At 47.6% G+C, this 17,888-nt stretch overlaps 1 protein-coding gene and 1 long non-coding RNA gene across 2 annotated transcripts in view; both read left to right on the forward strand.

The window, feature by feature from the left end:
• Nucleotides 1-12,419, forward strand: part of DQX1 (DEAQ-box RNA dependent ATPase 1) — an 82,226-nt gene extending 69,807 nt beyond the window's left edge. The window contains exons 8-12 of the mRNA XM_069744993.1: nt 7-198; nt 7,874-7,996; nt 8,195-8,379; nt 8,465-8,646; nt 9,087-12,419. Of these exons, the coding sequence (XP_069601094.1) occupies nt 7-198; nt 7,874-7,996; nt 8,195-8,379; nt 8,465-8,646; nt 9,087-9,252 (848 nt within the window). The 3' untranslated portion in view covers nt 9,253-12,419. The remainder of the gene's footprint in view (nt 1-6; nt 199-7,873; nt 7,997-8,194; nt 8,380-8,464; nt 8,647-9,086) is intronic.
• Nucleotides 12,420-13,362: 943 nt separating this feature from the next.
• Nucleotides 13,363-17,605, forward strand: LOC138657298 (uncharacterized). Its single transcript, XR_011317033.1, has 2 exons — nt 13,363-15,488; nt 15,532-17,605. It is a non-coding gene; the product is annotated as an uncharacterized lncRNA (long non-coding RNA).
• Nucleotides 17,606-17,888: the final 283 nt, after the last annotated feature.

The raw sequence follows: 17,888 nt of genomic DNA on the forward strand, positions 1-17,888 counted from the left end.
TTTTAGCCCCGGAGACCCTCATGCAATCCCTGGAGGATCTGGACTACCTGGCGGCCCTGGATGATGATGGGAATCTGTCTGAGGTCGGCATTGTCATGTCGGAGTTTCCGCTAGATCCTCAGATCTCAAAATCTCTTCTGGCAGCGTGCGAGTTCCAGTGTGTCAGTGAGATGCTCACACTGGCAGCAATGCTCACCGGTACAGTAATCTGATGGATGGGGGGCGTGAGTGGGTGGGAGAGTAAACAGTGCACGGGGTGTTTGTAGAGTGAGTGTGAGTAGAAAGTGTGTGTTGGGGGGCTGTAGAGAAAGTGTGTGTTGGGGGCTGTAGGGAGTGTATGGAGCTGTAGAGAACGTGTGTGTTGGGGGACTGTAGAGAGTGTTAAGCAGTGGGGCTGCAGAGAACGTGTTGGGGGCTGTAGGTAGTGTGTGTTGGGGGGCTGTGGAGAGTGTGTTGGGGGCTGTAGAGAGTGTGTGTTGGGGGTTGTAGAGAGCGTGTGTGTGGGGGCAGTATAGAGTGTGTGTGTTTGTTGGGGGGCTGTGGAGAGTGTGTTGGGGGCTGTAGGGAGCGTGTGTGTTTGGGGGGCTGTAGAGAGTGTGTGTCTTGGGGGCTGTAGGGAGTGTGTGTTGGAGGTTGTAGAGAGCGTGTGTGGGGGGGCAGTATAGAGCGTGTGTGTTTGTTGGGGGCTTGTAATGATTATAGGGGATAACTCAGGAGACTCTTTGCGTGGAACAAGACAACTACAGGACACAGTTCTGTAAGTGGTAAAGTCTATATTATCACACGGTGATTCAAACAGGTGCAGAGAGAAACTCAACTCCACAACACTTGGTGTAAATATTAAACGCAGCTTAACAGTCTATAGGAAACTTCAGAGGAAAATGTAATCACGCAGAAAGTCTATGAAGCACAGTTGTACTTGAGGATACTTGACACGAATAAGTCCTTGTTTAGTCCAACCACAGATAGCTATGCTTATAAGGCAGATCAAATCATATCTTAGCTCAACCAGGGAGGCCTGGGTAATAGTCTCAGGTTCTTGCAGAGCAGCAACAGCTTACATGTCCAGCAAATGCAGATGGAAGTAAACAGGAGCAGCAGATGGAGGATTACTGGAAACTGGTGTATGCAGCAGGAACTCAGAGCAGAGTAGCAGGATCTCCACACAGGTTCACAGGAGCAGGTATATAGCCAGGGAGTAATCAGAGGTCAGGAGCTGGATGCAAGGCAGAATACTCTAGCACAGACTGAAGGCTGGGGTGGAGTTTTATAACAGGAAGACACAGTGCACATGAGACCAAAGACGCCATCTTGGAAAAGGGCAGTGATGACCAAAAGGTGATAAACAATATTCAGAGTCCTGACACTACTCCCTCCTTAGAAATGGCCTCAGGACGATCCTGGACCTGGTTTCTCAGGGAATCTCTGATGAAAACGAGAAATCTTCTGTTGGGCATTGCTGTTTTCCACAGGTTCCCAAGAGTCTTCCTCAGGGGGATATCCCTGCCATCTTATCAGATATTTGAGCCGATTCCTGCGAATCCTGGAATCAATAATTTCCTCCACCACAAATTGTTCTTGCCCATCAATCACCACAGGCTGCGGAGGTGGCACAATACGTCCCTGGAAGGTATCAGGAGATACAGGCTTTAGTAAAGATACATGGAAAACTGGGTGTACCTTCATAGTCCTCGGCAGCTTCAGACGACAGGCCACAGAGCTCTCAATACCGTTGATCTTGAAAGGGCCAATGAATTTCTGTCCAAGTTTTTTTGAAGGAACATTTAACTTCAGATTCTTAGTTGCTAACCACACGGAATCTCCTACCTTGAATATGGGTGCAGGTTTACGGAATCTATCAGCCGATCTCTTATAACGTTCTTGAGCTGTCGTCAGGGATTCCTTCAGAACCTCCAGATTCTGCCTCATCGCAGTCAGCCTTTCCTCCACTGCCGGAACTGGAGAATTAATCGGAGACCTAGGTAAGATACACGGATGATAACCCAGATTGGCAAAGAAAAGTGTATATTTAGTGGAGGCGCTCTGAGAATTGTTATATGAAAATTCGGCTAACGGCAGCAACTCCAACCAATCATCCTGGAGATGGCTGACATAGCATCTTAAATATTGTTCCAGCATCTGGTTGGTACGCTCAGTCTGACCATTTGTCTGGGTATGGTAAGCGGAAGAGAGACAGACATTAATATTGAGTGCAGTGCAAAACCCCTTCCAGAATCTTGAAGTGAACTGTACTCCATGGTCAGAGATGATCTCATCCGGGACCCCATGCAACCGAAAGACATTCTGTATAACCAAGTTCACTGTATCCTTAGCTTAGGGGAGGCCGGTGCATGGAACAAAATGAGCGGCTTTAGTCAGGCAATCAACTACCAGCATGATCGTATTCATGCCCCCCGATGTAGGCAGCTCCACAATAAAGTCCATTGATATAGACCCCCAAGGGCGGGACGGAACAGGTAATGGTTGTAGAAGACCCGTAGGTGCCACATGAGGAGTCTTGTAATGAGCACATACCTCGCAAGAGAGAACATAGTCCTTGGTATCCTTCAGGCAAGTTGGCCACCAGAAAAATCGGGTTAGGAACTCTTGTGTCTTCTGTACCCCCCTGTGACCAGCCAACTTGGAGTCATGTACCAACTTGAGGATCTGCAGATGGACGACCTTAGGGACGTAGATACATCAATCTCTGAACCACATGCCACCCTTAAAGACAAGATTAATATCAACAGGTGGGTTGGCCAGAAATACATCACCGTCATAAGCCTCCCTGCACTCCTTCCACAAGTCCTGATCGTGGATAACTCCGATGAAATTGGCATCAGATAGAATGGTCTTGGACGGGGCTCCAGGTACGGAATCCGCAGCATGGAGTTGGGATAAAGCATCAGCCTTCCCATTACGAGAACCTGGACGGTACGAGATAACAAAATTTAAATTGATTTAAAAATAAATTCCAACGAGCCTGACGAGGAAAAAGACATCTAGCGGATCTAAGGAACTCTAAATTGCAATGGTCAGTTAGCACTATGATCTGTTGTGCAGCTTCTTGCAGATGATGCCTCCATTCCTTGAAAGCCGCAATAGCCAGCAATTCCTTGTCTCCCACGTCGTAATTCTCTGCTGAGGTTAGTCTACGGGAAAAGAAATCACAAGGATGTTGCAGACCCTTCTCTCCAGTTCTTTGGGAGACAATAGCCCACAAAGCATTATCAGAAGCGTCCACCTCCACAATGAAAAAAAGTGTTGGATCTGGGTGTATCAGTGGTGCGGAGGTAAAACAGATCTTAAGCCGATCAAAAGCTTCTTGAGCCTGTGATGACCACTTAAAGGGCTTCTCCTTTGTCAAGGAAGTAATGGGACGGACAATATCAGAAAAATTTCGAATAAAGCATCTGTAGAAATTTGCAAAACCAATAAAACGTTGGACCTCCTTAACATTCTTGGGTACCGGCCAGTCAAGGATAGCCTGAATCTTACCAGATTCCATGTTCAGTTCCTGGGGAGAGATGATATAACCTAAGAACTGTATCTCAGAATGATGGAACTCGCATTTTTCCGTCTTGTTCTCTTGTTCCGTTGGTTCTCTTTCAGATGTCTTAAAACAGCTTTGACATGTTCTTCATGTTCCTGTAGAGAGTCAGCAAAGATTAGAATATCGCCCAAATAGATCGTTACAAAGCCCGAAGGGCATCACGAGATATTCAAAGTGTCCATACCGGCATCTGAATGCTGTCTTCCACTCATCCCCTGGACGAATACGCACCAAATTATAAGCCCCACGAAGATCCAGTTTAAAGAACACCTTAGCATGGCGGACTCTTTCCAGTAATTCGGGAATCAGAGGCAAAGGGTAACAGTTTCGTATGATTACCTTATTGAGCTCTCGATAGTCCACACAGAGTCTCAGGGACCCATCCTTCTTTTTTACAAAAAATATAGGTGCCCCTGCTGGTGAGGAAGAAGGACGTATGAAGCCTTTGGCCAGATTTTCATCAATATACTCCTTTAAGGCTTGTAGCTCTTGTGCCGCCAAAGGGTATACGTTACCAAAAGGAATATCTGCCCCAGGAAGCAGCTCAATGGGACAGTCATAATGCCTGTGTGGAGGAAGCTGATCTGCATTCTTCTCACAGATGTCAAAGAACTCTATATGCTGGAGGTAAAGAAAATACCTGTACATGTGGTTCTGTAGCCGTGGACTCAGGGACAGCTTCTGTTAATGCTGAGTTGCTCCTTGTTGGAAAGATAATCTCCTTGGTCTCCCAGTTGATAATTGGGTTCTGGGAACGCAACCAAGGAATGCCTAAAATCACAGGAAAATGAGAAGAAGAAATTTGCTCCTGATGATTAGGCTCCAACAAAATTTCAAGGGGTACGGTCTCCTGATCCACAGGCCCAGAGATTAAAGGTGACCCACCATTGTTTCCATGGTAATTGGAGAGGTTCTTTGCTGAATTTCAATACCATGTTCCTTGGCAAATGCGATATCCATGAAATTGCCACCTGCACCAGATTCAATCATGTCTGCACTGGAAATCCACTGTCCTGAACACAGGATCTTAATAGGGAGAGAACAGTGAGAGTTCTTTTCCTTCAGCTCCTTGGGGGGTGAAGTCATAGAAAGTGAATGGAATACAGCGTTTAAAGGCAGGCTACATCCAGAGATGTCAGACTCATCATCACAGTTGTCATACTCCCCTACTGCTGCTAGCACCTTGTTAGGCCGTCTAGGACACTTAGGACAATTGATCAAGAAGTGGTCAGACTGGCCGCAGTAGAAACATAGACTTTCACAAAGGTGATGCTCCCGGCGCTCATTGATCTCGCGCCTGTGAATGGAATCAATTTGCATGGGCACCTCCTCCACTTCCCGAGATGTTTTACCTGCAGGCTCTTTGGAAGGAAGGGAAAAGTTAGAAATACGGTTATATGCAGCAAACTTCTCCAGCCTACGCTCAGTAAGGCGAATGTCTATGCGCACACAATGCTATATAAACGGTTCTAGCTCTTGTGTTGTGGTGACTCAGAGCGAGCTAATTCATCTTTTACAATACTAGACAGACCCCTTTTAAAAATAGGCAATTGTGCATAACTGTCCCAATTGGTATCTACCGCTAATCTCCTGAATTCAGTGGCATACTCAATAACAGAACGTTTAGCCTGGCGTAAAGACAACAAAGCAGATTCAGTGGTTGCACGGCGATTAGGATCATCAAACATTAATGCCATAGCGGCCAAGAAATCATCCAAGTCATTTAACCGTGGGTCACGAGACTCAATCATCGGATTCGCCCAGACGAGCGCTCGTGCGGTCAGCAGCATTATTACACACAATACTTTGGATCTATCATTAGCAAAACGGTCGGCATGTACATCAAAATATAGCATACATTGATTCACGAAGCCACGAAATTTGTTGCGATCACCATTAAATCTGAATGGGGGCAACTTAGGTGGGCTAGCTGGTGGCGGTTGCCCAGAGGGTAAAGTCACTTGTGCAGCTATTTGCGTGCTTATGTCCTAAAAAGCCCGTCCATACAGCAAGTTTGTGTTTCTGGGCTGCCATGCGGTTGCGTAAGTCCTGTAAAGTTTGTCCAAACACTTGTTCATTGCTTCCAAACTTCTTTTGCAGACCTTCCACATCTTTCTGCAGTGATCTAATTATGGAGAACACCTGCTCTAGTCTGCTTTCTGCAGTCATTGTTCCAGCAGTCTCCTCTTTTGAGGCTAGAGTATCCTGTAATCATTATAGGGGATAACTCAGGAGAGTCTTTGCGTGGAACAAGACAACTTCAGGACACAGTTTTATAACTGCAGAGAGAAGTCCACAACACTTGGTGCAAATATCAAACGCAGCTTAGCAGTCGATAGGGAACTTCAGAGGAAAATGTAATCACGCAGAAAGTCTATGAAGCACAATTATTCTTGAGGATACTTGACACGAGTAAGTCCTTGTTTAGTCCAAAGACAGATAGATATGCTTATAAGGCAGTTCAAATCATATCTTAGCTCAACCAGGCAGGCCTGGGTAATAGTCTCAGGTTATTGCAGAGCAGAAACAGCTTACATGTCCAGCAAATGCAGATGGAAGAAAACACAAGTAATAGATGGAGGATTACTGGAAACCGGTGTATGCAGCAGGAACTCAGAGCAGAGTAGCAGGATCTCCACACAGGTTCACAGGAGCAGGTATATAGCCAGGAAGCCACCAGAGGTCAGGAGGTGGATGCAAGGCAGAATACTCTAGCACAGACTGAAGGCTGGGGTGGAGTTATATAGCAGGAAGACACAGTGCACATGAGACCAAAGACGCCATCTTGGAAAAGGGCAGTAATGCACAAAAGGTAATCAAAAATGTTCAGAGTCCTGACAGGGCTGTAGTGTGTGTTGGGGCTGTAGACAGCGTGTGTGTTGGGGGCTGTATAGAGCGTGTGTGTTGGGGGCTGTAGAGAGCATGTGTGTTGGGGGCTGTAGAGAGCATGTGTGTTGGGGGCTGTAGAGAGCGTGTGTGTTGGGGGCTGTAGAGAGCGTGTGTGTTGGGGGCTGTAGAGAGCGTGTGTGTTGGGGGCTGTAGAGAGCGTGTGTGTTGGGGGCTGTATAGAGCGTGTGTGTTGGGGGCTGTAGAGAACGTGTGTGTTGGGGGGCTGTAGAGAGCGTGTGTGTTGTGGCTGTAGACAGCGTGTGTGTTGGGGGCTGTAGAGAGCGTGTGTGTTGGGGCTGTAGAGAACGTGTGTGTTGGTGGCTGTAGAGAACGTGTGTGTTGGTGGCTGTAGAGAGCGTGTGTGTTGGGGGCTGTAGAGAGCGTGTGTGTTGGGGGCTGTAGAGAACGTGTGTGTTGGTGGCTGTAGAGAGCGTGTGTGTTGGGGGCTGTAGACAGCGTGTGTGTTGGGGGCTGTAGACAGCGTGTGTGTGTTGTGGCTGTAGACAGCGTGTGTGTTGGGGGCTGTAGAGAGCGTGTGTGTTGGGGCTGTAGAGAGCGTGTGTGTTGGGGGCTGTAGAGAACGTGTGTGTTGGTGGCTGTAGAGAGCGTGTGTGTTGGGGGCTGTAGACAGCGTGTGCATGTTGGGGGCTGTAGACAGCGTGTGTGTTGGGGGGCTGTAGAGAGCGTGTGTGTTGGGGGCTGTAGACAGCGTGTGTTTGTAGAGGGCTGTAGAGAGCATGTGTGTGGGGGCTGTAGAGAGCGTGTGTGTGTTGGGGGCTGTAGAGAGCGTGTGTGGTGGCTGTAGAGAGCGTGTGTGTTGGGGGCTGTAGACAGGGTGTGCATGTTGGGGGCTGTAGACAGCGTGTGTGTTGAGGGGCTGTAGACAGCGTGTGTGTTGGGGCGCTGTAGAGAGCGTGTGTGTTGGGGGCTGTAGACAGCGTGTGTTTGTAGAGGGCTGTATAGAGCGTGTGTGTTGGGGGCTGTAGAGCGTGTCTGTTGGGGGGCTGTAGAGAGCGTGTGTGTGTGGGGGCTGTAGAGAGCGTGTGTGTGTTGGGGGCTGTAGAGCGTGTCTGTTGGGGGGCTGTAGAGCGTGTGTGTGTTGGGGGGCTGTAGAGTGTGTTGAGCAGTGGGGCACCATAGTCTATAGGAAACTTATAGAGAGGATTGGTGTAGATCCATAAGGGGTGTCAGTGAGGGGTGATACTGGGTGGGAGTCGTTTGTTGGATAAGTGGGATGGGGTTATATCTAGTGGGTGTGGCACAGGGATGATGGGAGGAGTTACAAAGTGGGAGGAGTCAATGTTGTGCAGATGCGGGATATTGACGTACGGGGACCGCGGACATGATGGGCATCATGTATGGTGAGAGCTGGCTAGTACTCTTTTCTGCTTTTTATCTTGCTCTCACCTTTTGTCTCCATTTCTGCCCCAGTTGCCCCCCGCTGTTATCTGCCCTCTCCCCACAATGCATCTGTGCTGACTTCTCGCCGTGATCTGCAGCGACCTGAAGGTGATCACATGACGCTGATCGCGGTCTATAACCACTACAAAGAGCGTGAGTGCCCTCTTGATGTTAGTGTTGAAGGTTGAAGGTAGAGCTAAGTCTGTCGAGTTCAGCCTATAGCCGCACATGTTGATTATTGGAGCTGTCATCCTCCTTACTGACGGTCTCCATGACAGCTGGCTCTGCCTGTTATTATATGCCCTTTATTATGTGCCTGTACTTGAGCAGAGGCCCCTCTTATGTTCGCAGACGGTGACGATGGCTGCACCGATGCTGCTCTTTGCCTTGACTCTTTGCGCCAAGCTGACCTACTGCGGGCTGAACTCCTGGACCTGATGCAGAGGATTGAACTCCCGGTCTCGGACCCGGCATTCCCTGATGAGGACTGTATTCTGAATGTCACCAGGGCCCTGTTGTCCGGAGGTTTCCTGAAGGTGAGACTATGCTTAATATCTCTTTTCTCGTCCTCGAGGAGAAGTCATCAAGTAGGCCTATCATTAACTCTTGTGACTCCACCAGGTGGCTCGGGACGTGGACGGACAGGGAAACTATGTGATGCTGTCTCACAAACACGTGGCCACCCTGCACCCCTCATCTGTATATCATGGCCGGAGCCCCCCACCAGCATGGGTCTTGTACCACGACTTCAGCATCTCTCAGGACAACTGCATCAGTGTAGCCACAGAAGTACTCCCTGAGATGTGAGTGCCACAGAATTCCTCTGCCCGTAAATGGGGCCTAGTCTCCTCATCTTATCCTCCACCCTGTTGTTACCGAAGTCTCGGTTTTATTGGCTACTTGTCCTGGAGGGTCGGTCATTGAGCTTCTCGTGGGCTGATACTGTATTATATGCTCCTCCCTCTACAACTGTCCCTCCCATGAGCAGCCAGTGCCAAATGACCAGCTGCCTAAGCCTGACCAACATGTTTATCCTTCAGACAGCGTTCATTATCTAGAAGTTTGTGACACCCCCCTCTCCCCAATCCTTCTACTGCACGATTAGCTACATAAAGCGGAGGAAAGACAGTGGGGTCTGTGCCCTTATGAGATGTGGAGGAAGGATGCTGAGGTCTTAAGGGCGAGAGCTCCTTCATCTCATGTATGAATATGGACCCCCATCTTTCTTTCTTTCTTTTTGCAGGTTGGTGGAGTTTGCTCCACAGTATTACTTGAGTAATCTCCCACGAAGCGAGAGCCGTGATCTATTGATGGATCTGCGAGATCAACTGCAAGACCACACCCTGTTTACTACACAGAGAGAGCAAGAGGAGGATGAGGAGGAGAAGGAATCGTGCTGCTTACAATGAGAAGGAGGAGAAGGGACTGAAGACCTTCTGCAGTGACGAGATGGATGATGAGGAGAAGACCTTGTTCTCTGTGCAGTGATGAGATGGATGATGAGGAGAAGGAATCGTGCTGCCTGCAGTGAGAAGGAGGAGAAGGGAGTGAAGACCTTGTGCAGTGAAGAGATGGAAGAGAAGACCTTGTTCTATGTGCAGTAGAGAGATGGATGAGGAGGAGAAGAGCTTGTTCTGTGTTCAGTGACTAGATGGATGAGGAGTAGAAGACCTCGTTCTGTGTTCAGTGACTAGATGGATGAGGAGGAGAAGACCTCATTCTGTGTTCAGTGACTAGATGGATGAGGAGGAGAAGACCTTGTTCTATGTGCATTGATGAGATGGATGAGGAGGAGAAGACCTTGTTCTGTGTGCATTGATGAGATGGATGAGGAGGAGAAGGAATCGTGCTGCCTGCAGTGAGAAGGAGGAGAAAGGAGTGAAGACCATGTGCAGTGAAGAGATGGAAGACAAGTCCTTGTTCTATGTGCAGTGATGAGATGGATGAAGAGAAGACCTCTTTCTGTGTGCAGTGATGAGATGGATGAAGAGGAGAAGACCTTGTTCTATGTGCAGTGGAGAAATGGATGAAGAGGAGAAGACCTTGTTCTGTGTGCATTGACGAGATTGATGAGGAGGAGAAGACCTTGTTCTGTGTGCAGTGATGAGATGGATGAGGAGGAGCAGACCTTGTTCTGTGTGCAGTGATGAGATGGATGAGGAGGAGCAGACCTCGGAGATTGATGAGGAGGAGAAGACCTTGTTCTGTGTGCAGTGATGAGATGGATGAGGAGGAGCAGACCTTGTTCTGTGTGCAGTGATGAGATGGATGAGGAGCAGCAGACCTTGTTCTGTGTGCAGTGATGAGATGGATGAGGAGGAGCAGACCTTGCTCTGTGTGCAGTGATGAGATGGATGAGGAGGAGCAGACCTTGTTCTGTGTGCATTGACAAGATTGATGAGGAGGAGCAGACCTTGTTCTGTGTGCAGTGATGAGATGGATGAGGAGGAGCAGACCTTGTTCTGTGTGCAGTGATGAGATGGATGAGGAGGAGCAGACCTTGTTCTGTGTGCATTGACAAGATTGATGAGGAGGAGCAGACCTTGTTCTGTGTGCAGTGATGAGATGGATGAGGAGGAGAAGACCTTGTTCTGTGTGCAGTGATGAGATGGATGAGGAGGAGCAGACCTTGTTCTGTGTGCAGTGATGAGATGGATGAGGAGGAGCAGACCTTGTTCTGTGTGTAGTCATGAGATGGATGAGGAGGAGCAGACCTTGTTCTGTGTGCAGTAAAGAGATGATGAAGGAGGAGAAGACCTCATTATGTGTGCATTGACTAAATGGATGAGGAGTAGAAGACCTTGTTCTGTGTGCAGTGATGAGATGGATGAAGAGGAGAAGACCTTGTTCTATGTGCAGTGGAGAGATGGATGAAGAGGAGAAGACCTTGTTCTGTGTGCATTGACGAGATTGATGAGGAGGAGAAGACCTTGTTCTGTGTGCAGTGATGAGATGGATGAGGAGGAGCAGACCTTGTTCTGTGTGCAGTGATGAGATGGATGAGGAGGAGCAGACCTCGGAGATTGATGAGGAGGAGAAGACCTTGTTCTGTGTGCAGTGATGAGATGGATGAGGAGGAGCAGACCTTGTTCTGTGTGCAGTGATGAGATGGATGAGGAGGAGCAGACCTCGGAGATGGATGAGGAGGAGAAGACCTCGTTCTGTGTGCAGTGATGAGATGGAGAAGACCTCGTTCTGTGTGCAGTGATGAGATGGAGAAGACCTCGTTCTGTGTGCAGTGATGAGATGGATGAGGAGGAGCAGACCTTGTTCTGTGTGCAGTGATGAGATGGATGAGGAGGAGCAGACCTTGTTCTGTGTGCAGTGATGAGATGGATGAGGAGGAGCAGACCTTGTTCTGTGTGCAGTGATGAGATTGATGAGGAGGAGCAGACCTTGTTCTGTGTGCAGTGATGAGATGGATGAGGAGGAGCAGACCTTGTTCTGTGTGTAGTGATGAGATGGATGAGGAGGAGCAGACCTTGTTCTGTGTGCAGTAAAGAGATGATGAAGGAGGAGAAGACCTCATTATGTGTGCATTGACTAAATGGATGAGGAGTAGAAGACCTTGTTCTGTGTGCAGTGATGAGATGGATAAGGAGAATAATCTGTGTGCAGTGATGAGATGGATGAAGAGTAAAAGACCTTGGAGATGGATGAGGTGGAGAAGACCTTGTTCTGTGTGCAGTTATGAGATGGATGAGGAGGAGCAGACCTCGGAGATGGATGAGGAGGAGAAGACCTCGTTCTGTGTGCAGTGATGAGATGGAGAAGACCTCGTTCTGTGTGCAGTGATGAGATGGAGAAGACCTCGTTCTGTGTGCAGTGATGAGATGGATGAGAAGGAGAAGAGCCCGTTCTGTGTGCAGTGATGAGATGGATGAGGAGGAGCAGACCTCGTTCTGTGTAAAGTGATGAGATGGATGAGGAGGAGAAGACCTCGTTCTGTGTGCAGTGATGAGATGGATGAGGAGGAGAAGATTTCGGAGATGGATGAGGAGGAGAAGACCTCGCTCTGTGTGCAGTGATAAGATGGATGAGGAGGAGAAGACCTCGTTCTGTGTGCAGTGATGAGATGGATGAGGAGAAGACCTCGTTCTGTGTACAGTGATGAGATAGATGATGAGGAGAAGATCTCGGAGATGGATGAGGAGGAGAAGACCTCGTTATGTGTGCAGTGATGAGATGGATGAGGAGGAGAAGACCTTGTTCTGTGTGCAGTGATGAGATGGAGAAGACCTCGGAGATGGATGAGGAGCAGACCTTGTCCTGTATGCAGTGCTAATAACCAAGAAAAATTATCTTTCACAATTGGTGCAGAATCCAACCAGAGGAGCAGCACTTTTAGACCTAATACTATCTAATAGACCTGACAGAATAACAAATCTGCAGGTGGTTGGGCATCTAGGAAATAGCGACCACAATATTGTACAGTTTCACCTGTCTTTCACTAGGGGGACTTGTCAGGGAGTCACAAAAACACTGAACTTTAGGAAGGCAAAGTTTGACCAGCTTAGAGATGCCCTTAATCTGGCAGACTGGGACAATATCCTCAGAAATAAGAATACAGATAATAAATGGGAAATGTTTAAGAACATCCTAAATAGGCAGTGTAAGCGGTTTATACCTTGTGGGAATAAAAGGACTAGAAATAGGAACAACCCAATGTGGCTAAACAAAGAAGTAAGACAGGCAATTAACAGTAAAAAGAAAGCATTTGCACTACTAAAGCAGGATGGCACCATTGAAGCTCTAAAAAACTATAGGGAGAAAAATACTTTATCTAAAAAACTAATTAAAGCTGCCAAAAAGGAAACAGAGAAGCACATTGCTAAGGAGAGTAAAACTAATCCCAAACTGTTCTTCAACTATATCAATAGTAAAAGAATAAAAACTGAAAATGTAGGCCCCTTAAAAATAGTGAGGAAAGAATGGTTGTAGATGACGAGGAAAAAGCTAACATATTAAACACCTTCTTCTCCACGGTATTCACGGTGGAAAATGAAATGCTAGGTGAAATCCCAAGAAACAACAAAAACCCTATATTAAGGGTCACCAATCTAACCCAAGAAGAGGTGCGAAACCGGCTAAATAAGATTAAAATAGATAAATCTCCGGGTCCGGATGGCATACACCCACGAGTACTAAGAGAACTAAGTAATGTAATAGATAAACCATTATTTCTTATTTTTAGGGACTCAATAGCGATGGGGTCTGTTCCGCAGGACTGGCGCATAGCAAATGTGGTGCCAATATTCAAAAAGGGCTCTAAAAGTGAACCTGGAAATTATAGGCCAGTAAGTCTAACCTCTATTGTTGGTAAAATATTTGAAGGGTTTCTGAGGGATGTTATTCTGGATTATCTCAATGAGAATAACTGTGTAACTCCATATCAGCATGGGTTTATGAGAAATCGCTCCTGTCAAACCAATCTAATCAGTTTTTATGAAGAGGTAAGCTATAGGCTGGACCACGGTGAGTCATTGGACGTGGTATATCTCGATTTTTTCCAATGCGTTTGATACCGTGCCGCACAAGAGGTTGGTACACAAAATGAGAATGCTTGGTCTGGGGGAAAATGTGTGTAAATGGGTTAGTAACTGGCTTAGTGATAGAAAGCAGAGGGTGGTTATAAATGGTATAGTCTCTAACTGGGTCGCTGTGACCAGTGGGGACCGCAGGGGTCGGTATTGGGACCTGATCTCTTCAACATATTCATTAATGATCTGGTAGAAGGTTTACACAGTAAAATATCGATATTTGCAGATGATACAAAACTATGTAAAGCAGTTAATACAAGAGAAGATAGTATTCTGCTACAGATGGATCTGGATAGGTTGGAAACTTGGGCTGAAAGGTGGCAGATGAGGTTTAACAATGATAAATGTAAGGTTATACACATGGGAAGAAGGAATCAATGTCACCATTACACACTGAATGGGAAACCACTGGGTAAATCTGACAGGGAGAAGGACTTGGGGATCCTAGTTAATGATAAACTTACCTGGAGCAGCCAGTGCCAGGCAGCAGCTGCCAAGGCAAACAGGATCATGGGGTGCATTAAAAGAGGTCTGGATACACATAATGAGAGCATTATACTGCCTCTGTACAAATCCCTAGTTAGACCGCATATGGAGTACTGTGTCCAGTTTTGGGCACCGGTGCTCAGGAAGGATATAATGGAACTAGAGAGAGTACAAAAGAGGGCAACAAAATTAATAAAGGGGATGGGAGAACTACAATACCCAGATAGATTAGCGAAATTAGGATTATTTAGTCTAGAAAAAAGACGACTGAGGGGCGATCTAATAACCATGTATAAGTATATAAGGGGACAATACAAATATCTTGCTTAGAATCTGTTTATACCAAGGAAGGTGACGGGCACAAGGGGGCATTCTTTGCGTCTGGAGGATAGAAGGTTTTTCCACCAACATAGAAGAGGATTCTTTACTGTTAGGGCAGTGAGAATCTGGAATTCCTTGCCTGAGGAGGTGGTGATGGCGAACTCAATCGAGGGGTTCAAGAGAGACCTGGATGTCTTCCTGGAGCAGAACAATATTGTATCATACAATTATTAGGTTCTGTAGAAGGACGTAGATCTGGGGATTTATTATGATGGAATATAGGCTGAACTGGATGGACAAATGTCGTTTTTCGGCCTTACTATGTTACTATTTACTATGCATGAGAAGACCTCGTTCTGTGTGCAGTGATGAGATGGATGAGGAGGAGAAGACCTCGTTCTGTGTGCAGTGATGAGATGGATGAGAAGGAGAAGACCTCGTTCTGTGTGCAGTGATGAGATGGATGAGATGGAGAAGACCTCGGAGATGGATGAGGAGGAGCAGACCTTCTCCTGTGTGCAGTGATGAGATGGATGAGGAGGAGAAGACCTCGTTCCGTGTGCAGTGATGAGAAGGAGAAGACCTCGGAGATGGATGAGGAGGAGCAGACATTGTCCTGTGTGCAGTGATGAGATGGATGAGGAGGAGAAGACCTCGTTCTGTGTGCAGTGATGAGATGGATGAGATGGAGAAGACCTCGGAGATGGACGAGGAGGAGCAGACCTTGTCCTGTGTGCAGTGATGAGATGGATGAGAAGAAGACTTCGTTCTGTGTGCAGTGATGAGATGGAGAAGACCTCGTTCTGTGTGCAGTGATGAGATGGATGAGGAGGAGAAGACCTAGTTCTGTGTGCATTGATGAGATGGATGAGAAGGAGAAGACCTCGGAGATGGATGAGGAGGAGCAGACCTTGTCCTGTGTGCAGTGATGAGATGGATGAGGAGGAGAAGACCTCATTCTGTGTGCAGTGATGAGATGGATGAGATGGAGAAGACCTCGTTCTGTGTGCAGTGATGAGATGGATGAGAAGGAGAAGACCTCGGAGATGGATGAGGAGGAGCAGACCTTGTTCTGTGTGCAGTGATGAGATGGATGAGGAGGAGAAGACCTCGTTCTGTGTGCAGTGATGAGATGGATGAGATGGAGAAGACCTCGTTCTGTGTACAGTGATGAGATGGATGAGATGGAGAAGACCTCGTTCTGTGTACAGTGATGAGATGGTGAAGACCTCGTTCTGTGTGCAGTGATGAGATGAATGAGGAGGAGAAGACCTCGTTCTGTGTGCAGTGATGAGATGGTGAAGACCTCGTTCTGTGTGCAGTGATGAGATGAATGAGGAGGAGAAGACCTCGTTCTGTGTGCAGTGATGAGATGGATGAGATGGAGAAGACCTCGGAGATGGACGAGGAGGAGCAGACCTTGTCCTGTCTGCAGTGATGAGATGGATGAGAAGAAGACCTCGTTTTGTGTGCAGTGATGAGATGGATGAGGAGGAGAAGACCTCGTTCTGTGTGTAGTGATGAGATGGAGAAGACCTCGTTCTGTGTGCAGTGATGAGATGGATGAGGAGGAGAAGACCTCGTTCTGTGTGCAGTGATGAGATGGAGAAGACCTCGTTCTGTGTGCAGTGATGAGATGGAGAAGACCTCGTTCTGTGTGCAGTGATGAGATGAAGGAGAAGACCTCGTTCTGTTTGCAGTGATGAGATGGAGGAGATGGAGAAGACCTCGTTCTGTGTGCAGTGATGAGATGGATGAGGAGGAGAAGACCTCGTTCTGTGTGCGGTGATGAGATGGAGAAGACCTCGTTCTGTGTGCAGTGATGAGATGGATGAGGAGGAGAAGACCTCGTTCTGTGTGCAGTGATGAGATGGATGAGATGGAGAACACCTCGTTCTGTGTGCAGTGATGAGATGGATGAGAAGGAGAAGACCTCGTTCTGTGTGCAGTGATGAGATGGAGAAGACCTCGTTCTGTGTGCAGTGATGAGATGGAGAAGACCTCGTTCTGTGTGCAGTGATGAGATGGATGAGGAGGAGAAGACCTCGGAGATGGATGAGGAGGAGCAGACCTTGTTCTGTGTGCAGTGATGAGATGGATGAGGAGGAGAAGACCTCGTTCTGTGTGCAGTGATGAGATGGATGAGGAGGAGAAGACCTCGTTCTGTGTGCAGTGATGAGATGGATGAGGAGGAGAAGACCTCGTTCTGTGTGCAGTGATGAGATGGATGAGGAGGAGAAGACCTCGGAGATGGATGAGGAGGAGCAGACCTTGTTCTGTGTGCGGTGATGAGATGGATGAGGAGAAGACCTCGTTCTGTGTGCAGTGATGAGATGGAGAAGACCTCGTTCTGTGTGCAGTGATGAGATGGATGAGGAGGAGAAGACCTCGGAGATGGATGAGGAGGAGCAGACCTTGTTCTGTGTGCAGTGATGAGATGGATGAGGAGGAGAAGACCTAGTTCTGTGTACAGTGATGAGATGGATGAGGAGGAGAAGACCTCGTTCTGTGTGCAGTGATGAGATGGATGAGGAGGCGAAGACCTCGTTCTGTGTGCAGTGATTAGATGGATGAGGAGGAGAAGACCTAGTTCTGTGTGCAGTGATGAGATGGATGAGGAGGAGCAGACCTTGTTCTGTGTGCAGTGATGAGATGGATGAGGAGGAGAAGACCTAGTTCTGTGTGCAGTGATGAGATGGATGAGGAGGAGCAGACCTTGTTCTGTGTGCAGTGATGAGATGGATGAGGAGGAGCAGACCTTGTTCTGTGTGCAGTGATGAGATGGATGAGGAGGAGCAGACCGTGTTCTGTGTGCAGTGATGAGATGGATGAGGAGGAGAAGACCTAGTTCTGTGTGCAGTGATGAGATGGATGAGGAGGAGCAGACCTTGTTCTGTGTGCAGTGATGAGATGGATGAGGAGGAGAAGACCTCGTTCTGTGTGCAGTGATGAGATGGAAGAGATGGAGAAGACCTCGTTCTGTGTGCAGTAAGGAAGATTTACTGAAATCCTGGGTGCACTTTTCTCACCCTCTGAGCCTTGGAGAACTGCAGTCTCCGAACACTACAGGCCACGGCCCCAATTCTCTCGAGAGTAAGGATTGAGAACGGTGCGATCCTGGCAATACGCAGGCGCTGCTTCATCTATGATCCTGTGGGGTTCAGTGTGTAAAGTAGTTGTAGATAAGATTCTACGATGTTATAATTTATTAATCCGCGCCCGATAACGTGTCACATAAAGTCTTCGATGTTCTGTATATTTTGGCACTCGGCAGGAATCGGTGTGATTGATTCCAGCTCTGCTTCTCATCGTACTTCTATCCTGATGTTTTTAGGAGACATTGGATTTCACTTGAATTATGAAACCGTGAGAAAATTATTTATAGGTTTTTATAAATTTGGAAGATTTTAAGATATGTTTAAGCCTGATTGTTTTATCATTGTCCTTGTGTCCTTTACAAATGTACAGTAATGACAGTTGTGTGCACAGGGCCTACGTACACTAATGGTGGGCCTACGTACACTAATGGTGGGCCTACGTACAGTAAGGGTGGGACCACTGATCTGTGCACAGTAATGGTGGGCCTACATACAGTGATGGTGGGACCACTGATCTGTGTACACTAATGGTGGGCCTACGTACAGTAAGGGTGGGACCACTGATCTGTGCACAGTAATGGTGGGCCTACATACAGTGAT

The sequence above is a fragment of the Ranitomeya imitator genome, chromosome 1, assembly GCF_032444005.1.
Source record: "Ranitomeya imitator isolate aRanImi1 chromosome 1, aRanImi1.pri, whole genome shotgun sequence".
Taxonomy (NCBI): domain Eukaryota; kingdom Metazoa; phylum Chordata; class Amphibia; order Anura; family Dendrobatidae; genus Ranitomeya; species Ranitomeya imitator.